At 43.5% G+C, this 16,667-nt stretch overlaps 1 protein-coding gene across 1 annotated transcript in view; it reads right to left on the bottom strand.

Moving 5' to 3' along the window:
- Positions 1–1,347: 1,347 nt before the first annotated feature.
- myo10 (myosin X) overlaps positions 1,348–16,667 on the bottom strand; it is a 145,126-nt gene continuing 129,806 nt past the window's right edge. Inside the window, exons 34-45 of the mRNA XM_083782271.1 lie at positions 16,131–16,273; positions 15,250–15,441; positions 13,621–13,778; positions 13,392–13,515; positions 12,534–12,837; positions 11,886–12,093; positions 11,455–11,591; positions 11,037–11,157; positions 8,804–9,047; positions 7,529–7,806; positions 5,222–5,413; positions 1,348–4,794 (exon numbers count right to left, since the gene is read on the bottom strand). Of these exons, the coding sequence (XP_083638397.1) occupies positions 4,684–4,794; positions 5,222–5,413; positions 7,529–7,806; positions 8,804–9,047; positions 11,037–11,157; positions 11,455–11,591; positions 11,886–12,093; positions 12,534–12,837; positions 13,392–13,515; positions 13,621–13,778; positions 15,250–15,441; positions 16,131–16,273 (2,212 nt within the window). The 3' untranslated portion in view covers positions 1,348–4,683. The remainder of the gene's footprint in view (positions 4,795–5,221; positions 5,414–7,528; positions 7,807–8,803; positions 9,048–11,036; positions 11,158–11,454; positions 11,592–11,885; positions 12,094–12,533; positions 12,838–13,391; positions 13,516–13,620; positions 13,779–15,249; positions 15,442–16,130; positions 16,274–16,667) is intronic.

Genomic DNA, 16,667 nt, shown 5'->3' with positions numbered 1-16,667 from the left:
CATTTCAAAGATTCCTTTTCAGGCAAACATGTCCACCGTAAGATGAACCTAAGTAGGCTAGAATGGGGTTGCTAGGTGTAAGTATGTAGGACTAGTATAGCATGCCAAAGTTTGTGCTATTGCCATAGAGAATGCATTGGTCGTTTAAGTTAAATAACTCATAAACTACAAAACATTTCAAAATAAAAAAGTTCCAGCATGTGTCTCCACAGCAAGCTGAATAATAAAAAGTGTGAATGTAGTTTCTAGGTGAAAGTGATTTTTGAAGTGCCAATGTCTGCCATTGAGCCTCATTGTAAATTTGAAAGCATTATATTTCTAAAACTATGAAACATTTCAAAGATTCCTTTTCAGGCAAACATGTCCACCGTAAGATGAACCTAAGTAGGCTAGAATGGGGTTGCTAGGTGTAAGTATGTAGGACTAGTAGCATGCCAAAGTTTGTGCTATTGCCATAGAGAATGCATTGGGCGTTTAAGTTAAATAACTCAGAAACTACAAAACATTTCAAAGTAAAACGTTCCAGCATGTGTCTCCACAGTAAGCTGAATAATAAAAATTGTGAATGGAGTTTCTAGGTGAAAGTGACTTTTGATGTGCCTATAGAGCTGCCATTCAGCCCCATTATAAATGTCTCAAATTTGAAAGCCTTATATTTCTAAAACTATTAAACATTTCAAAGATTCCTTTTCAGGCAAACATGTGCACCGTAAGATGAACCTAATTTGGAATGGGGTTTCTAGGAATTCAATGGAAGATGTTGGTGCATCACAATTTCACTTTCACCTAGAAACTCATTCACAATTTAAATAATCCAGTTTACTGTGGTCTGTGGACACACATACTTGCGATATGTTGTGTAGCTTTTGAGATATTTAACTTTTAAAACTCAGTTGAAAAGTTTGTCACCTCGCTGTTCCTTCATACTTAAAACTAAAATTCACAATTTAAAAAATATCCACCTTAATGTGGACATACATGCCTGAGATTTTTACTTACTAATGTGTAGTGTAATAGGAATAGTGTCATATTTAAAAAATATATTTAACCTTAATCTCCCAATGCATTGTCAATGGCATTATAGCAATGGCCATTTAAAGGAGCAAAAAGTACAAACTTTGGCACACTACTAGTTGCACATACTGAGGGGGTCCCTCTTACCCCGGGGGATCCCCCAACTCCACTTTCAGAACCACTCCTATCTAAACCATCAAAGAAATACCATAACATAGCATGCCATCAAAAACCTTCTAAGAAAATGTCATAATACAGAATTGTATTTTAGCATGTAATGAAAAACCTTCTAAAAAGGTCATAGTGGCAAAAACCATAAATGGGACCCCAGAATAAATATGTATATGTTTATTGTTAGAATCATCGTTTCAGTAACAAAGCTAATACACAAACAAAACAAGACAATGGTATACTGTTCATCACTTTGCTTCTCTGTACGTCCGGAAAGAAAACAAAATATACCTTAAAAATCACCTCAACAAAATCACTGTGTGGTCATCATAGATCAAGAAAGAAAAAAGAGAGAAGGCAAAGACTTATAAAATGTACAGCCACTGATTATATAATATATAATATTTATATAACATTGCACATTTATAATAAAAAAGAACCCCAAATGGATGAATATAAAGGAAGTGTACATTATATACAAGAAGGCACTGAGTTAGGAAACCTGAACAAACACGGTTATCTTTGGAATGGAGCTACCGCCAGCGGTGATTCCACTGAAATGCTGAAGGCTGGCACTTTGTTTAAGATATTGTACTGTACTGCATTATGAACAGGTTTTTATGATACTGTACTGTCTGTCTAGTGTTAAAATAAGTATTAAATAGTTCTAAATTCAGATGGTAATTCTTGCTATACAGTAGATTGTTTGTTCAATAACCAGGTCTTTAGTAAACGGAAAACACATTTTCAGAGGAATACCAATTTCATCCAATCAGGAGAGACAACTCATACTGAGGATATAGGATAAACAAGTGAAATTGGAAGTGATGAAACAAATAAACAAGCGAAACTTGAACAGTCTTTGTGTGGTTTGCTCTCCTCATTGGATGGAATTTGTAACCCACCTGAAAATGTATTTTGGGTTAATTAAAGGGCTGGAGAGACGAGGACTTAAACATACTCTCTATAGCAGCCTTTAAAGCTGGGCTCACACTACTGTGACCACAGGGGTTTTAAATATGGAACCAGGCTGCATCACGCACACAATGAGCAAATGAGCACTTCACCTATTTTCAACCATATGTTCGCATAATTGGTCCTCATTAATGCTCATTGTAAGATGGTATAATTTCCATCTACTCAATCTGTGTCTCAAAGTAATCGACAGAACAATCGCTAGGAAAATAATCAGTCGTTTTCCGCCCTCGACAGTGTCATTGCTCTTTGGTTTGATAACGGTTCAACGTGGCTCCATGCTTTTGACAAATGTTAAGACAGAATGTTAGATTGAAGACAGATATCATTTTCATCACTGTCTAGAAGAAACCTTGTTGCATTGTTTTGACAAGTTAAAGGTATATTCAGTGATATTCAGTGAAACCTTAGGTTTCGTTTTTGACTCTCTATCCTGATTGGACGAAAGGCTGGGTCCCACAGCCAAAAACGAAACCTAAGGTTTTTTGAGTGAAATCACTGAATATACCTTTAATGCCCTATTTAATATTTTGTCATAGTGCTGCGGATGCGATGCAGATTTTTTTGTAGTTGAACATTTTCGACTATGACATGCCCATAATAGGTCTGCCAGGTTGAAAGTGGTAAAGTGAGTATGTTGGTAATATAAATATTGAAACAAAGAAAAGTATTAACAAGAGCCTGTGACTAATTAATAACTACATTGGATCCCAGTCACAGACAAGGTTTCCACCGACAGCGACAAAATGTTAGATCTAACCCATTAAGACCAGGAACGCAACTGTGTCATTTTAGCGTTTAACTACATTAACCAATTATTTTCTACTTTAGCTATTGAAAAATAGTTGTTCATAAGAAGCTGAAAATGTGTGCAAATCTTTGAATATATATTCTTTCACAGCAAACTTTTTTAACTCAAATATTTGCTTCTGTGGGTCCCTGGAACAAAATATCTTAAGATGGGGGTCCGGGGTCCAATAATACAGATAATTCTGTAAGTCCTTGACATGAAAATGTTTGAGCACCGCTGATATGTTTTTCAGAAAAGATTTAGAAGACATTTTAAAGAAGAGGGAATCTGGTCTCATGTCTTAATGGGATAAGGCTGACCTGGTACAAACCTGTGGTTGTTTCAAGGGATAACGCAGCACCTTTCTGAACAGAAGTGGTATTTGAGGGGCACACCTGAACCAAAAGCTTCAGTCTTTTTTTTGTGTGACATCATCATTACCGGTATATGTATTTGTGACATCACCAGGCACTTTAATGACCTCCTTAAGTCCTCGTAAATACGATCCCACTTGAAGTGCTGGACACCGAACTCTGGCTGCAAATTATTTACATTGTCCTTGTTTGCCGACAAGTACTTAGCAGCATGCTTTTGTCATGGCCACATGCTCCCTTCGTGGTTCTTGGCTCGGAGCGAGCCTCAAGGCCTCGTGTGTATGTGTACGCCTGCCTTGTCGCCAAGTGATTTAAGGGCATTGAGGTACACACAAAACAAGCGCTCCTCGTCCCCAACCCTCCTGGGTGTAAATAATATAGTACAGTTTCAGTAACACTAAAGGCTATGGTCACACATGGCAGCGCAACTCAGACTTTTGGCCGATCTTCATTGGAATCAGATTTTAATCAAGTCAGAACAGCAAGAAGGAAAAAAAACTTGTTTGCAAATCAGAATCACATTCCCAGGTGGTTTAAAATATGATTCATGTTGATTCAATATGATTTCTGAAAGATTCCGGACAATCTGACACTGAAGCCTGATTTGTACCTCGTCATACGACAGTGTTGGTTGCGGAAAATAGCCAAGCTCTGAGCTCTGCTGTTTTTGGCGACGTATGAATACACAAATCCGAGCTGATGACTTGCAAATTAACAGTCAGTCCTAAATACCAGTTTTGACAAACAAATTGGATTTGGCTGCAATCTGAAACAAAGCCTTGAACCAATAGCGTACAGACCATTAAGTTAGCATGACAAACATAGAGCTAGCTGGTTAGCATTAACAGCACAGTCTGTGGTTGTTCGCCATAATCGAAGGCATTTCATTTGACAGTCTTATAGCCACAGATTGGCGCGCTGTACGAAAGAGCTGGTACAGGGGTTAAGTGCCCTTGCTCAAGGTCACTTTGATTGACTGCCTCTGGAATCGAACCATGAACCCTGACCGTACGGAATGTCCAGAGTGTTGCGTGACATCACGGGTTTGAATCCAGCTCAAACCCAGACGTCATTTCCTCTCCTGCTCCGTAAGCCAGATGTTTACGCAGTTGCGTGGCCTGCTTCCACGCATCGGCACACAACCAAGTTTAGCTCGAGCATTTGAATGTCCACAAATGCTTTCCGAACTCTGCTTCGTCCAGAAATGCTGAGGATATAGGCGTCCTTGCTTGGCCTGCGATTATTGGCCGATGCTGCTCGGCCTCCATAGCAACCTCCGCTGGTGAAAGTGGTGAATGGTTATAAGGAGGGGAGAGGGGAGGGGTTAGTGGGTGTGTACTCTGGGTGGGGCCAGATGCCTCACCAGGCACTGGATTGGCTGCCGTGGCTGCTGACTGATTGACAGTTGCTGTAGCGCTTCTTGACGATCATGCTGATGTACGCTTTCATTAGCTTAGCGATATCCATCACCTGGAGAAAGGACAATGTTGTTAAACAATTTAGTTTTATTTTATGCTTACATTTTATATGGACTAAAAGTTAAGACAAAAAGCGGATAAAAGTGATCTTGTATTTTGGTTCTCTCCAGCTCTTTACAGAAAATACACTTCAGGTCAGGATACCAATTTCATCCAATCAGGAGAAAGAACCCATGCAGGATGCAGGATAAATTGGACGAAATTGGCAACCCTTCCTGAACAATTTATTATTTTAAGCGTAGAATCAAGCAACCCAGGTTCCTGGTGAATCATTAAGACCATAAATATTTTTATTCTCTGGGAAAATAATTATTGAAAATGGCAAAACAAAGAGTATTTATTAAATATAGTATATCATATCCTTAAATATTAATTAATTTAATTTTTTGGTTAAAAACCAAATGAGATCAGGTCCATACCAGAGGGGTTTCAAAGAGCAGTTCTCGTCCTTCCACGGCGATCTTGTAGGCGTTGGGCAGCGGAGCGCCGAAGGAGAGGATCTGTTCGTAAGGGAAGACCTCCAGAGGCCAGGGCTCTCCTCGCTTGTACACCGAGATGGCTTCTCTGCTGACGCCCAGCCACAGGTCTGCTGGGAACGATCCATCACGACACTGCAACAGATTACAATACAGGAACACACATGAACACAGTGGTTCCCAAACCTTTTTGGTCGTGACCCCAAGAGAGACATTTTATGTCTCCCCGGGACCCAAAATAATGACAATAGCCTATCTACAAGCTCACAGTGCTTTGCATTCACAACCTTTTTATTTATGGCATTTCTTAGCTTGTAGATCAGCTATTTTCAAATGGCCGAAATGTCTATATGGCTCGGCAAGGCTTAGTTATAGTTTTAGTCAATTACTAAATCCGTTAATTTTGTCTACAATCTAGTTTTTCTTGTCTTGTAATCTGTATCTTAACTGTGGTACTGTATTTGGCAACTGCAATTTACCTCATGGGACTAATGAAGGACCACCATCCCCCCCCCCCCTCTCTATGGTGAAGGCAGATGGCCCTCTCAGTCAGAATCAGGTTCAGCTGGAGGATTCTTCCCGTTAAAGGGAAGTTTTGTGCTCCCCACCATCGCTAAGCTGATGAGGGTCATGTTAGGTCTGCTATACGGTCAGCGCTACACATGGAAACGTGTCTTGAGACGTGTGCTGTGATTTGGCACAAGAGGATTCTCATCTTGCTGTTTTAATTAAGAAGCAATGGATTGTGTTTGTGTGTGTGTCCGTCCGCCTTGCCACAGCACACCAGTTGTCCAATTGTCTCCAAATATGGCACAAAGGGGGGCTTCCTGGTAGTAAGGGGCCAAACAAACACACAAAATAAGGCACTTTTCTATTATAGTGTATAAGTCCTAGAATGTATTGCGTCTTATCCTTGAAATGATTTAGCCAGCATGGGTGTTTGTAGGGTTATTGCGTAAATCAAATCAAAATGATCACCTAATACTTTACAGCTAAAATGTGTCAGTTGTTTTAATGAATAGAAGATTATCATGTGATAACATGGTCTGTTTACACAGACACTAGTGTGAGGCTGCAGGACAGACATGTACTGGTTGCACAGTAGATCACCTGTGTTGTACTGTTTTTACATTTCAAACCTCTACGATCTGCTGCAAACATAATTGCCACCCCCCCCCCCCCCCCCCCCCGGGGACATTATTAAAGAACTTGAACTTGAACCTCAACGTTGAAAAGGGTGGATCCATACCCAGGCCACTTTTTGACCAATTTAATAATAACTAGAACTGCACTCTGTCGAGTGCATACTTGCTTGTTGCACACTAGTAGGCCATAAATGGCCAACTAGTGCGCAAGCAGAGCGCGCAAGTACTTTCGACCGCTGTAAACTGTCAAATCTCAGTATCTCTGTGAAGGAACGTTTGAAATGTCTAATTATTAGGTGTAACTATTTGCTAGTACCTATCTACTTTATGCATGTAAACACCTAGTATTATTAAGTATGGTTCAAGTTTCTATCTATATAAGAAATACAGTTTTATCGATGTAGATATATTCTAGATCATGATTTATTTTTCTAAAAGGGATCTAAATTATTACTTGGGGGCGAAATTATTACTTGCGCGCTCTGCTTGCGCACCGTGCCAGCCAACCCGCCACTTGATGCGTATGCAAATAAAACAGCAGAATTTGCTATTTTATTTTACTGATTATGTATATAGTATACGTATGACTAGCTCTAAATGATGACGTAAGACATACAGTATACATATACATAGAGTATGTAGTTGTAAGTTGATTAGCGGTATACTGTGGTTACTTTGCGCCAAAACCGTGCCAGCCAACCCGCCATTTGATGCGTATGCAAATAAAACAGCACATTTGTGACTGGTTTGCTGGGACCAGATTACATAAATTACCATATTTCTTACGTCATAATTGAGAGCTAGTCATACATACAGTATACACACCACGTACTCCCACGTGGTCCCAGCAGATCAGGCACAATTTGCTATTTTATTTTACTGATTATGTATATAGTATACGTATGACTAGCTCTAAATGATGACGTAAGACATATGGTCATTTATGTGATCTGGTCCCAGCAAACCAGGCACAGATTTGCTGTTTTTTTGCATACACATCAAATGGCGGGTTGGCTGGCACGGTGAACGAAGACCGGGCGAAATTATTACTTGCGCGCTCTGCTTGTGCAAGTAATAATAGGGTTATTAATGTATGTGATCTCACCTCGACGTTGAACAGGGTGGATCCGTAGCCGGGCCACTCTTTGACCAGGTTCATGTACTTGACCATGGCCTGCTCCTGGTTCATGCCCTGCAGCTTCTTCCACTTGTCCATCAGGGACGTGCGCACCGCCCCCACCTCCTCCCGAAGCCACGCCTCCAGGCTATTCTCCTCCTCCATCTTCTGGCGGCTCAGCGAGCCGCTGCGGAAGCTCCGCCTCAGCGTCCCTTCCAGGAAGCTGGAGCGCTTCTTCTCCAGAGTGGCGCTGCCGCGCTCCGACGCTGTTGGAATCACAGTCCACATTATTGTTTACAGCGCAAAATGTGACATGGTTTAACTCATTCTGACCTGAGCTCAGATTCATACGAGGTTTCCACTGGACACACACACTGGTCTGATTAACCCATTCTGACCTGAGATCAGATTCTAAAAATGTCAGTCGTTCTTCGATTTTTCAAAAATAGCAGACCTACAAGCTCGTAGCGCGCCACTCGGTGGCACGCTATGAGCTTGTAGATCTGCTATTTTTCAATAGCTAAAGCATAACATGATGCTAACACCAAAATGGGTTCCCGTTCAGAATGGGTTAAAATCTTTTGAAGTAGCAACATCGCAATACACTGTTCTTAGGACGCTTAAAATGTGTTTGGTTGTGGTCCCCTGTGGTGGCAGGGAACCCTAGAGGCGAAGATTTGTGTTAATCGACTCTAAAATAGCCCTTCACCAAGTCCCTCCCCAACCCGTCCTTGTCCAATAGGCACGCTAGCAGTGAGGAGACAAGCTGTCCTTCTCACACATTGAGATGCCTGATAAATGATAGGATTTCTCCATATAAATAATCAATCATTTCAGTAGCAAGATCTTCAAAATGTCTTCTAAATATAGTCAACCAGGCCTGTAGTAAGCTATACACTGGACAAATGTACATGACATTATTTCAATAAACTAGAAATAAGAGTAAATGTCAGAGGGAGAAACAGTATCCAACAATCAACTTTAACGACCGCCCGACGGCAGGTCTCATGTAATGCACGGTAAGACAGTAGACTACAGTTATTAGTATGTGTATGTGTGTATGTGTTCAACAACACAGCCATGAGGTGACGAAAGCTTGTCCAGCATACCAAAGGTTGCTAAACTATTTTGATTGGCATTGGACAATCGCTTTTTGGGGTGGGGTTTAGCGAAGGGCCAGTTTTATTCAAAAGACTACGACCAAAACAAACTAAATCCAAATTTCCTGTCAAAATCAACACTGGCGGGAGAGAGAGAATCTACCTTGCACCGAACCCGAGGTGGTGGACCCCGCCCCCGCCGCGGCAGCGTTGGCGCCCGGCGCGAAGCTCTTGGCGGAGTTCTGCACGCGCGCACGGAGCCGCGCCGTGGGGAACAGCTGGGACATGTCGGGCACGGCGGCTCCAGGGCTGTGGTCACCCAGCAGGTACTGGAGCCTCACCGCCGCCAGGAACTGCAGGGTATCCTCTGGAGCCGGGTAACGGCCCCGAATCACCGCTTCATGAGCCTGGGGGGGAGGGGGGGTGAGCAGGGTTTTATTACATTGTTTTCATATAATAATAAGATATTTTGGGGGGGGGGGGTTTTCTGCCTTTATTTTAATAGTGTAAAGCACTGGTTCCCAAACACTGGGTCGGAATACATTTGTGCGTCGTGGACACATTTTTATGGGTCCCTTAATTTACTTCCTAGAATTTTCTCATTCATGGAATTGGAATACCGGACTACTCGCCTCGGCGAGTGGACTTCATCTTTGGCGAGTGGCCTTCCCCTTTGATCGAGAAGTCTTCACTTTCCGGGGCGGGTTGTCCGAGAGAACTCGCCCCGGAAAGTGAAGTCTTCTCGCCAAAAGGGGAAGTCCACTCGACCCGAAAGTGAAGCCCCAAGATGGTCCGTTGCTGCCCTCTAAAGGCCCGAAATAATTATATATATTATATATCAATCCTGTATCTAAAACAAGTACATATCGCGCTATATATATCGATGTGATCTGCGTTATTATGACCTCATGGCAGGTACATTCCAAAGCAACTAATAATAACCACGTTATGGTGACAATGTTACAATGTTTACATTAAATTAATCCAAGCTGTCTTCTTCTGCTATTGTAAACAGAAAGCATTTCATTTCGTTCCTGTACTATAGGATCTCCCGTACGGACCATACTCTATGGCACGGACCCAACAGTCACTCGAACGAGTCGTTCAATCATTGGCCGAGCCAGGCCGACCGTCCTTCCAGGCTATGGGATTTTCTTTGGGAGGGATGGGGTCTAATCTCCTCTTGTGCGGTTGAGAGTAGCCATTTTTTCCCCTGCGGTCTATGGTAGTAGCAGACTAGCACTGTCAATTAGCATCGAACATTTGCGCTCGTTATAGCTAAATACAGTATTCAAAAATTCGAAAATCTCAGTTACAATGAAACTGAATGGAGGTGTTTTTTTAAGGGTAACTGTTCCGTTTTGGCAGAGTCAGACGATCCGCGATGTCAACACCAGTCACTCCTCCCAGTCACCCCCAGGCATGATGCCTTCTACCCGGGCATAATTTCCTCTTTACATCCCCTGTCTTCTGGGACCACCAGAGCTCCAATAGATATAGCAATTATCACAATTTAAATAAATAAGCATATTGAAACTATTTCACATTAACAATGTTGGTAAAACTAAGGTATTTGAGGGGAAATATATAATTTATATCCACAAATAAAATATTATCATTGATTAACTCCATTTCTCTACCCTCCATCCCTTTAGTTTCCATGGTTATTGAGCCCCTCCTATATTTAATCTATACTAACCAATTATGGTAATATGAATTGTATGCTATTAATGCTATTAGTATAAAGAAGGAGCCTAATCTATTTTCATGTTTTTATAGCATTAAATACTATATATATTTTTTGGTATGTATTAGCCTGTTTATTTTCCAGCCGGGCGATTCCCCGTCATTTGCATTTTGAACGGATCGTTCACGGAAGTGACCGGATCGGTTTCGTTCACCAAAAATAACTAGTTCTTTTGATTCGTTCGTTCATGACCGACTCATCTCTACATGATGGGCGCGTTCGGAAATAGCGCACTGAGCCCACTGTGCAATGCAAACTAATAGGAGAGTGTGCTCCGGTGTGGTATTTCCGAACGCGCCTGATATGTGGCAACCCTGGTTTGTTTTGGTTTGCGCACGGATGTTATTTTTGTTGCTTTAGCACAGTAGCTAGCAAAGGCTGCAGTTGCTGAAAGTGAAGAAAACACTAGCCAAAAAGTGAAGACTTGTCGCCAAAAGGGGAAGTCATCTCGCCCCGGGCCGCGCCAAGGGCGAGTGGTCTTGCTACCATGGAATTGTACGTTAAGTACATTTTTATGCCAATGCTTTTGCACTAAACTTTTAATAACAGACTTTACTTCTACATTGCAGTATTGACACTTTTACTTAAGTAAAACATTTGAGTACTTTTCCCCACCACTGCAGGTAGAGTATGACGCGAGTTCTTTTACCTGCTCGAACATGAAGGCGAACTCCACGCTGTCCTTGGGAACGTTGTCCGTGTCTAAGAAGCAGTAGAGCTTGAAGTAGAACTTCCAGCCGGTGTTCATCTCGTCTGGACTGGCTGAAAGCCTAGAGGATCAGAACACGTTAGGACAGTGGTTTTCAACCATTTTTACACCAAGGTCCATTATATACTCAGCATTTGAGCCACGGACCACCATTTGATGAGATTTTGCCTCTCAGACCCAAAACCTGTTGTTGTTGGTTGAGATTTTGTTCACAATAAGAGACAACAGGCAAACATTGATCAAAATAACAATTCTTCTACATTATCTAATTGTGTAGACTTCTTGTAAATTAAGTAATGCAGTTGTTAACAATTTAACTCTTGAAAGCGTAAAATGAAACCCTCTCTCTCCCTCTCACTTTTCAAACTTGGCGAGGACATCGGCCACCATGGCTCGGCTCTCGATGGCTTTATCGGCAACATCGTTGTGTTCAAACAGAGCGAACATGTTCCTGCTGTCATCCATTGCCAGGCCGCGGATCAGCTTCTCCACCACCTGAACGAGCACGCATGCACGCACACGCACACGCACACACACACACACACACACACACACACACACACACACACACACACACACACACACACACACACACACACTCTAACATCAGACAGGCATGATGACAACTAGGGATGGGTGTGCAGCTAGTCGATTGCTCTGGGGTCCAGGCCAAGGCCAAGGACTCCCATAGCTAAGAGAGATGAAGCAGGGGACACCCCACTACATAATGGATCCATGTTAAATGTGTGTTTTCAGACATATGTGGGGGGGAGTGTGCCAGCCTCTCACCTCTCCTGCAGTGGTGTGTGAGTTGATGGTGATCTTGCAGGAGCCTCCTCCGTGGCAGTGCACCGTGGTGGTCATGTCCTGGCGGGCCACGATGGCTCGGATCTCCTCCTGCGAGGGGACGTACTCTCTGTGCCGCGTCTTCTTCAGGGAGTCCAGGCAGAGCGCCGCGTAGCGATCCGACTCTGTGCCGGGAAACTTCTCCCTACTCCTGAAAAACACAAGGCCAGCCAGGCAGGGGTCATTGCCATGTGGGCTTGTGGTGGGCATATTTGAGTGGACAATAAAGAACTCACACCATCACCAAACCCGGGTATATTTTACCCAATATAATACATAAAAAATAAATAAAAAAAAGTGGAAGAAAAAAAACTAAAAACCTATAAAACATGGCAATTGACAATTTGAGGTAGGCCTACCCTTCTTTAATATTTAAATATGAAATAAAATAAAAAGAAGAAGAAAAAATAATAATGGCTCACAAAAGATAACTTCATGTTTACTAACATTTGCATACTTTTTTAAGGAACTTATATTTTTTTAAATGTTTTGAAATGACAATAATTAAAAAACAATTGTCCGCGACCCACAAATGGGTCCCAACGAGCCACTGTTAGGGAACCAGTGGGTCCAAGGCTCTCAGCCGCTCACCTCTTGAGGTGGAACTTGAGGTAGCGGAGGATGCTCCGGGAGGGCAGGAAGGTGCAGGACATGCACGCCAGGATCTTCCAGGTGCACAGGTTGCCCGGGCTGCCGGGCTGCGGCGGCCGCGTGGTCTGCTTGACCAGCTGGCAGTAGAGCTCGTCTCGTAGGCCCCTCAGCTCCTGGCCCGTCCGCAGGACCCCCTGGATGACCGGCACGGGGTCCCCCACGCCCTCCAAGTGCTGCAGCGAGCTGAACACCTTCAGCGCCTCCTCCTGGAGGGTGCTGGTGTAGCCCGCCTTGCTCTTCACAGCTTCATGTTGCGGACAGGAGAGAGGTGGAGATTAGAAGAACTACTGGTGTATTATGAACAGAGCAAACTGCCTTTAAATATAATTCGTAAAAACTGCAGTTTTTATTGTGTGCAATTTCAAATACATTTGAAACATTTCAGATATTTTTCTCCAAGAGTGGACTGGAAGACTTTGTTACGTGTGTGTGTGTGTGTGTGTGTGTGTGTGTGTGTGTGTGTGCATGCGTGGCTGTGTGCGTGGCTGCGTGCATCGTACAGCCAGTGTGTATGTCCCCGTAAGGCAGTGAGTGGTAACAGGTATCTTACAGCCAGTGGTAACAGGGGGGAGTGTATCTTACAGCCAGTGTGTATGTCTCCGTAAGCCAGTGGTAACAGGGGGGAGTGTATCTTACAGCCAGTGTGTATGTCTCCGTAAGCCAGTGGTAACAGGGGGGAGTGTATCTTACAGCCAGTGTGTATGTCCCCGTAAGCCAGTGGTAACAGGGGGGAGTGTATCTTACAGCCAGTGTGTATGTCCCCGTAAGCCAGTGGTAACAGGGGGGAGTGTATCTTACAGCCAGTGTGTATGTCTCCGTAAGCCAGTGGTAACAGGGGGGAGTGCAGTGGGTGGTGGCTGTAACGCAGGATGGGGTTCCTCTTGTAGATCTGCTCCACCACCTCTGAGTTCAGACAGTTCTCCTACACACACACACACACACACACACAGACACACACACATAATGAGGTTTTCACCCGACAGAGATGATATGATGTCATGAACGGTGCTATGCTATGATGTCATACCTTGATGTCCTGTATGAGCTGCTGGGTGGGCGTGTCGATGGGCGCCTTGGTGTCGATGACGTTCTGTACCGCGCTCGCCCAGCGGGTGGCCTCGTTCAGCAGTTTGGTGTACAGGCGGTAGGAGTGTTTGCGACCGCACACAATCACATTCCAGTAGCCTGAAATGATACACAGACACAATCATTTAGACTTCTTCAAAGCTCCAATCTCATTATATTATCATACATTATTATTTGTTAAAAAAAAAGCAGATTCTTGGACATAAAGCTGTAGGAAATACTTGCAATTAATATAGTGGTTACAAAGGTATTAATTGATTCCCGTGGTGGGAGTTCGTTTGGTGATTAAGTAGTACCGGTCATTAAGGGGGTCTGGGGGTGCCACTCGTTAAATCCATCAATCCACAAAACTATCGTCATTTGTAATTGTTAACCTACTGTATTTCTACCATATAGCACAACTTTCGTTCAACTTTGACCCCTCTGTCACATGGATCTATGGTTTTGACCCCTCTGTCACATGGATCTATGGTTTTGACCCCTCTGTCACATGGATCTATGGTTTTGACCCCTCTGTCACATGGACCTATGGTTTTGACCCCTCTGTCACATGGACCTATGGTTTTGACCCCTCTGTCACATGGATCTATGGTTTTGACCCCTCTGTCACATGGACCTATGGTTTTGACCCCTCTGTCACATGGATCTATGGTTTTGACCCCTCTGTCACATGGATCTATGGTTTTGACCCCTCTGTCACATGGATCTATGGTTTTGACCCCTCTGTCACATGGATCTATGGTTTTGACCCCTCTGTCACATGGACCTATGGTTTTGACCCCTCTGTCACATGGACCTATGGTTTTGACCCCTCTGTCACATGGACCTATGGTTTTGACCCCTCTGTCACATGGACCTATGGTTTTGACCCCTCTGTCACATGGACCTATGGTTTTGACCCCTCTGTCACATGGATCTATGGTTTTGACCCCTCTGTCACATGGATCTATGGTTTTGACCCCTCTGTCACATGGATCTATGGTTCTGACCCCTCTGTCACATGGATCTATGGTTCTGACCCCTCTGTCACATGGATCTATGGTTTTGACACCTCTGTCACATGGACCTATGGTTTTGACACCTCTGTCACATGGACCTATGGTTTTGACCCCTCTGTCACATGGACCTATGGTTTTGACCCCTCTGTCACATGGACCTATGGTTTTGACCCCTCTGTCACATGGACCTATGGTTTTGACCCCTCTGTCACATGGACCTATGGTTTTGACCCCTCTGTCACATGGATCTATGGTTTTGACCCCTCTGTCACATGGACCTATGGTTTTGACCCCTCTGTCACATGGACCGATTCCCTCAGAAACCAGGAATCAGGAAGTGAATGTGCTATGTAATGTGAAGTCCCGCAAATGTTATTTAATTCACCAGAAACATACATTTTGTAACCGGTGATTGTTTTGATCCAAAAAGAAGAATCCGAGATATTACGATTCTAAAATCTGCGTTCCCATAGAGTGGGAGTCTCACACCCGAACCGGAGTGTTACAAGCGCGTAGAGAACACAGTTGTGAACCGTAATCAATGTGTATTAAAAAAAGAGCACTGTTCAAACCTGTCTCTTTGAAGACCTTCTCGTCGGGCTGCACCACAGAACACAGGCTGTTGAGCACCAGCGTGCCCAGCTTCAGGGCGTGGCGCTCCGAGCTCTTGTAGTAGTCCAGGGAGTTGTGGGTGAGGAGGAACCAGCGCTTCTTCAGCTTCAGAGACCCTCTGCTGCTGTTCCTCATCTCCTTGTGTAGCCACCCTGATGAAGGAGCACCACCACCACCATCATCATCATCATCATCATCATCATCCTCATCGTCATAACCATCACCACTGCTCATCTAACACATTAAACGCTGAAAGGCATCTGTATCACTTTAGATTTAAACCACTTTAACCAAATACTTTGGCTATCCAATTTTTTGATCTGAGAGGCTAAATCTCATCGAATGGTGGTCCGTGGCTCAAATGCCGAATAAATACCTGGACCTTGGTGTGAAAATAAATAAATGGCTTAGTTATAGTTAATAGAAGTTGTGACTGAACTGTAAAAAATTGTGTGTCATGTACTGCATGTGTAATTACACTGTAGCTGAGTCACAGTCACATCACAGGGTTAACAGAAGTGGGTGAAATTTGTTTTTGTGAAATTTGTTTTTGTGAAATTTGTTTTTGTGAAATTTGTTTTTGTGAAATTTGTTTTTGTGAAATTTGTTTTTGTGAAATTTGTTTTTGTGAAATTTGTTTTTGTGAAATTTGTTCCAGCAGTTGAGATTAGTTCTGGACAAACAGACAGAGCCACACCGTAAACATACATGGTTAAAGAGTGACACCTGCTGGATATAATATTTACTACAGCCATTCTCAAGGCTTTTCATTTCATAGACACAAAGTCCCCCCTCCAGTGCATACAGTGTGTGTGCGTGTGTGCGTGCGTGCGTGCAATACCTCTAATGATGAACTCCTGTCCTTCGACGCGCGTGTCTCCCTTAGACCTCTGCAGCAGAGTGATCCAGTGGTGCATCTCCTCTGGGGTGTCAGCGTTGCAATGGAGCACCCGGTTGGCTGTTATCATTACGAAGGAGTTAGGCCTGGAGGAGAGGAGAGGAGAGGATAAGAAGAGGAGAGGGAGAGGAGAGGAGAGGATAAGAAGAGGAGAGGGAGAGGAGAGGATAAGAAGAGGAGAGGAGAGGAGAGGAGAGGAGAGGAGAGGAGAGGAGAGGAGAGGAGAGGAGAGGAGAGGAGAGGAGAGGAGAGGAGAGGAGAGGAGAGGAGAGGAGAGGAGAGGAGAGGAGAGGAGAGGAGAGGAGAGGAGAGAGTCATGGAAGGGGAACCTTCTGAGAGCTTCACGGGCAAAGATAATCAACTTCAAAATCTCAAAATGGGTCAGAAAGACCTCAGACACTCAAGTGTTAATCATAAAGTGTCAGGCAGAAACCTTGTATCTCCATGTGTCAACATTTTATGTTTCTTTCAGATCTACAA

Source organism: Protomyctophum parallelum (assembly GCF_964188405.1).
Source record: "Protomyctophum parallelum genome assembly, chromosome: 14".
In the NCBI taxonomy this organism is placed as follows: domain Eukaryota; kingdom Metazoa; phylum Chordata; class Actinopteri; order Myctophiformes; family Myctophidae; genus Protomyctophum; species Protomyctophum parallelum.
The sequence above is the reverse complement of the archived record's forward strand: the minus strand, read 5'-3'. Positions and strand labels throughout refer to the sequence as shown.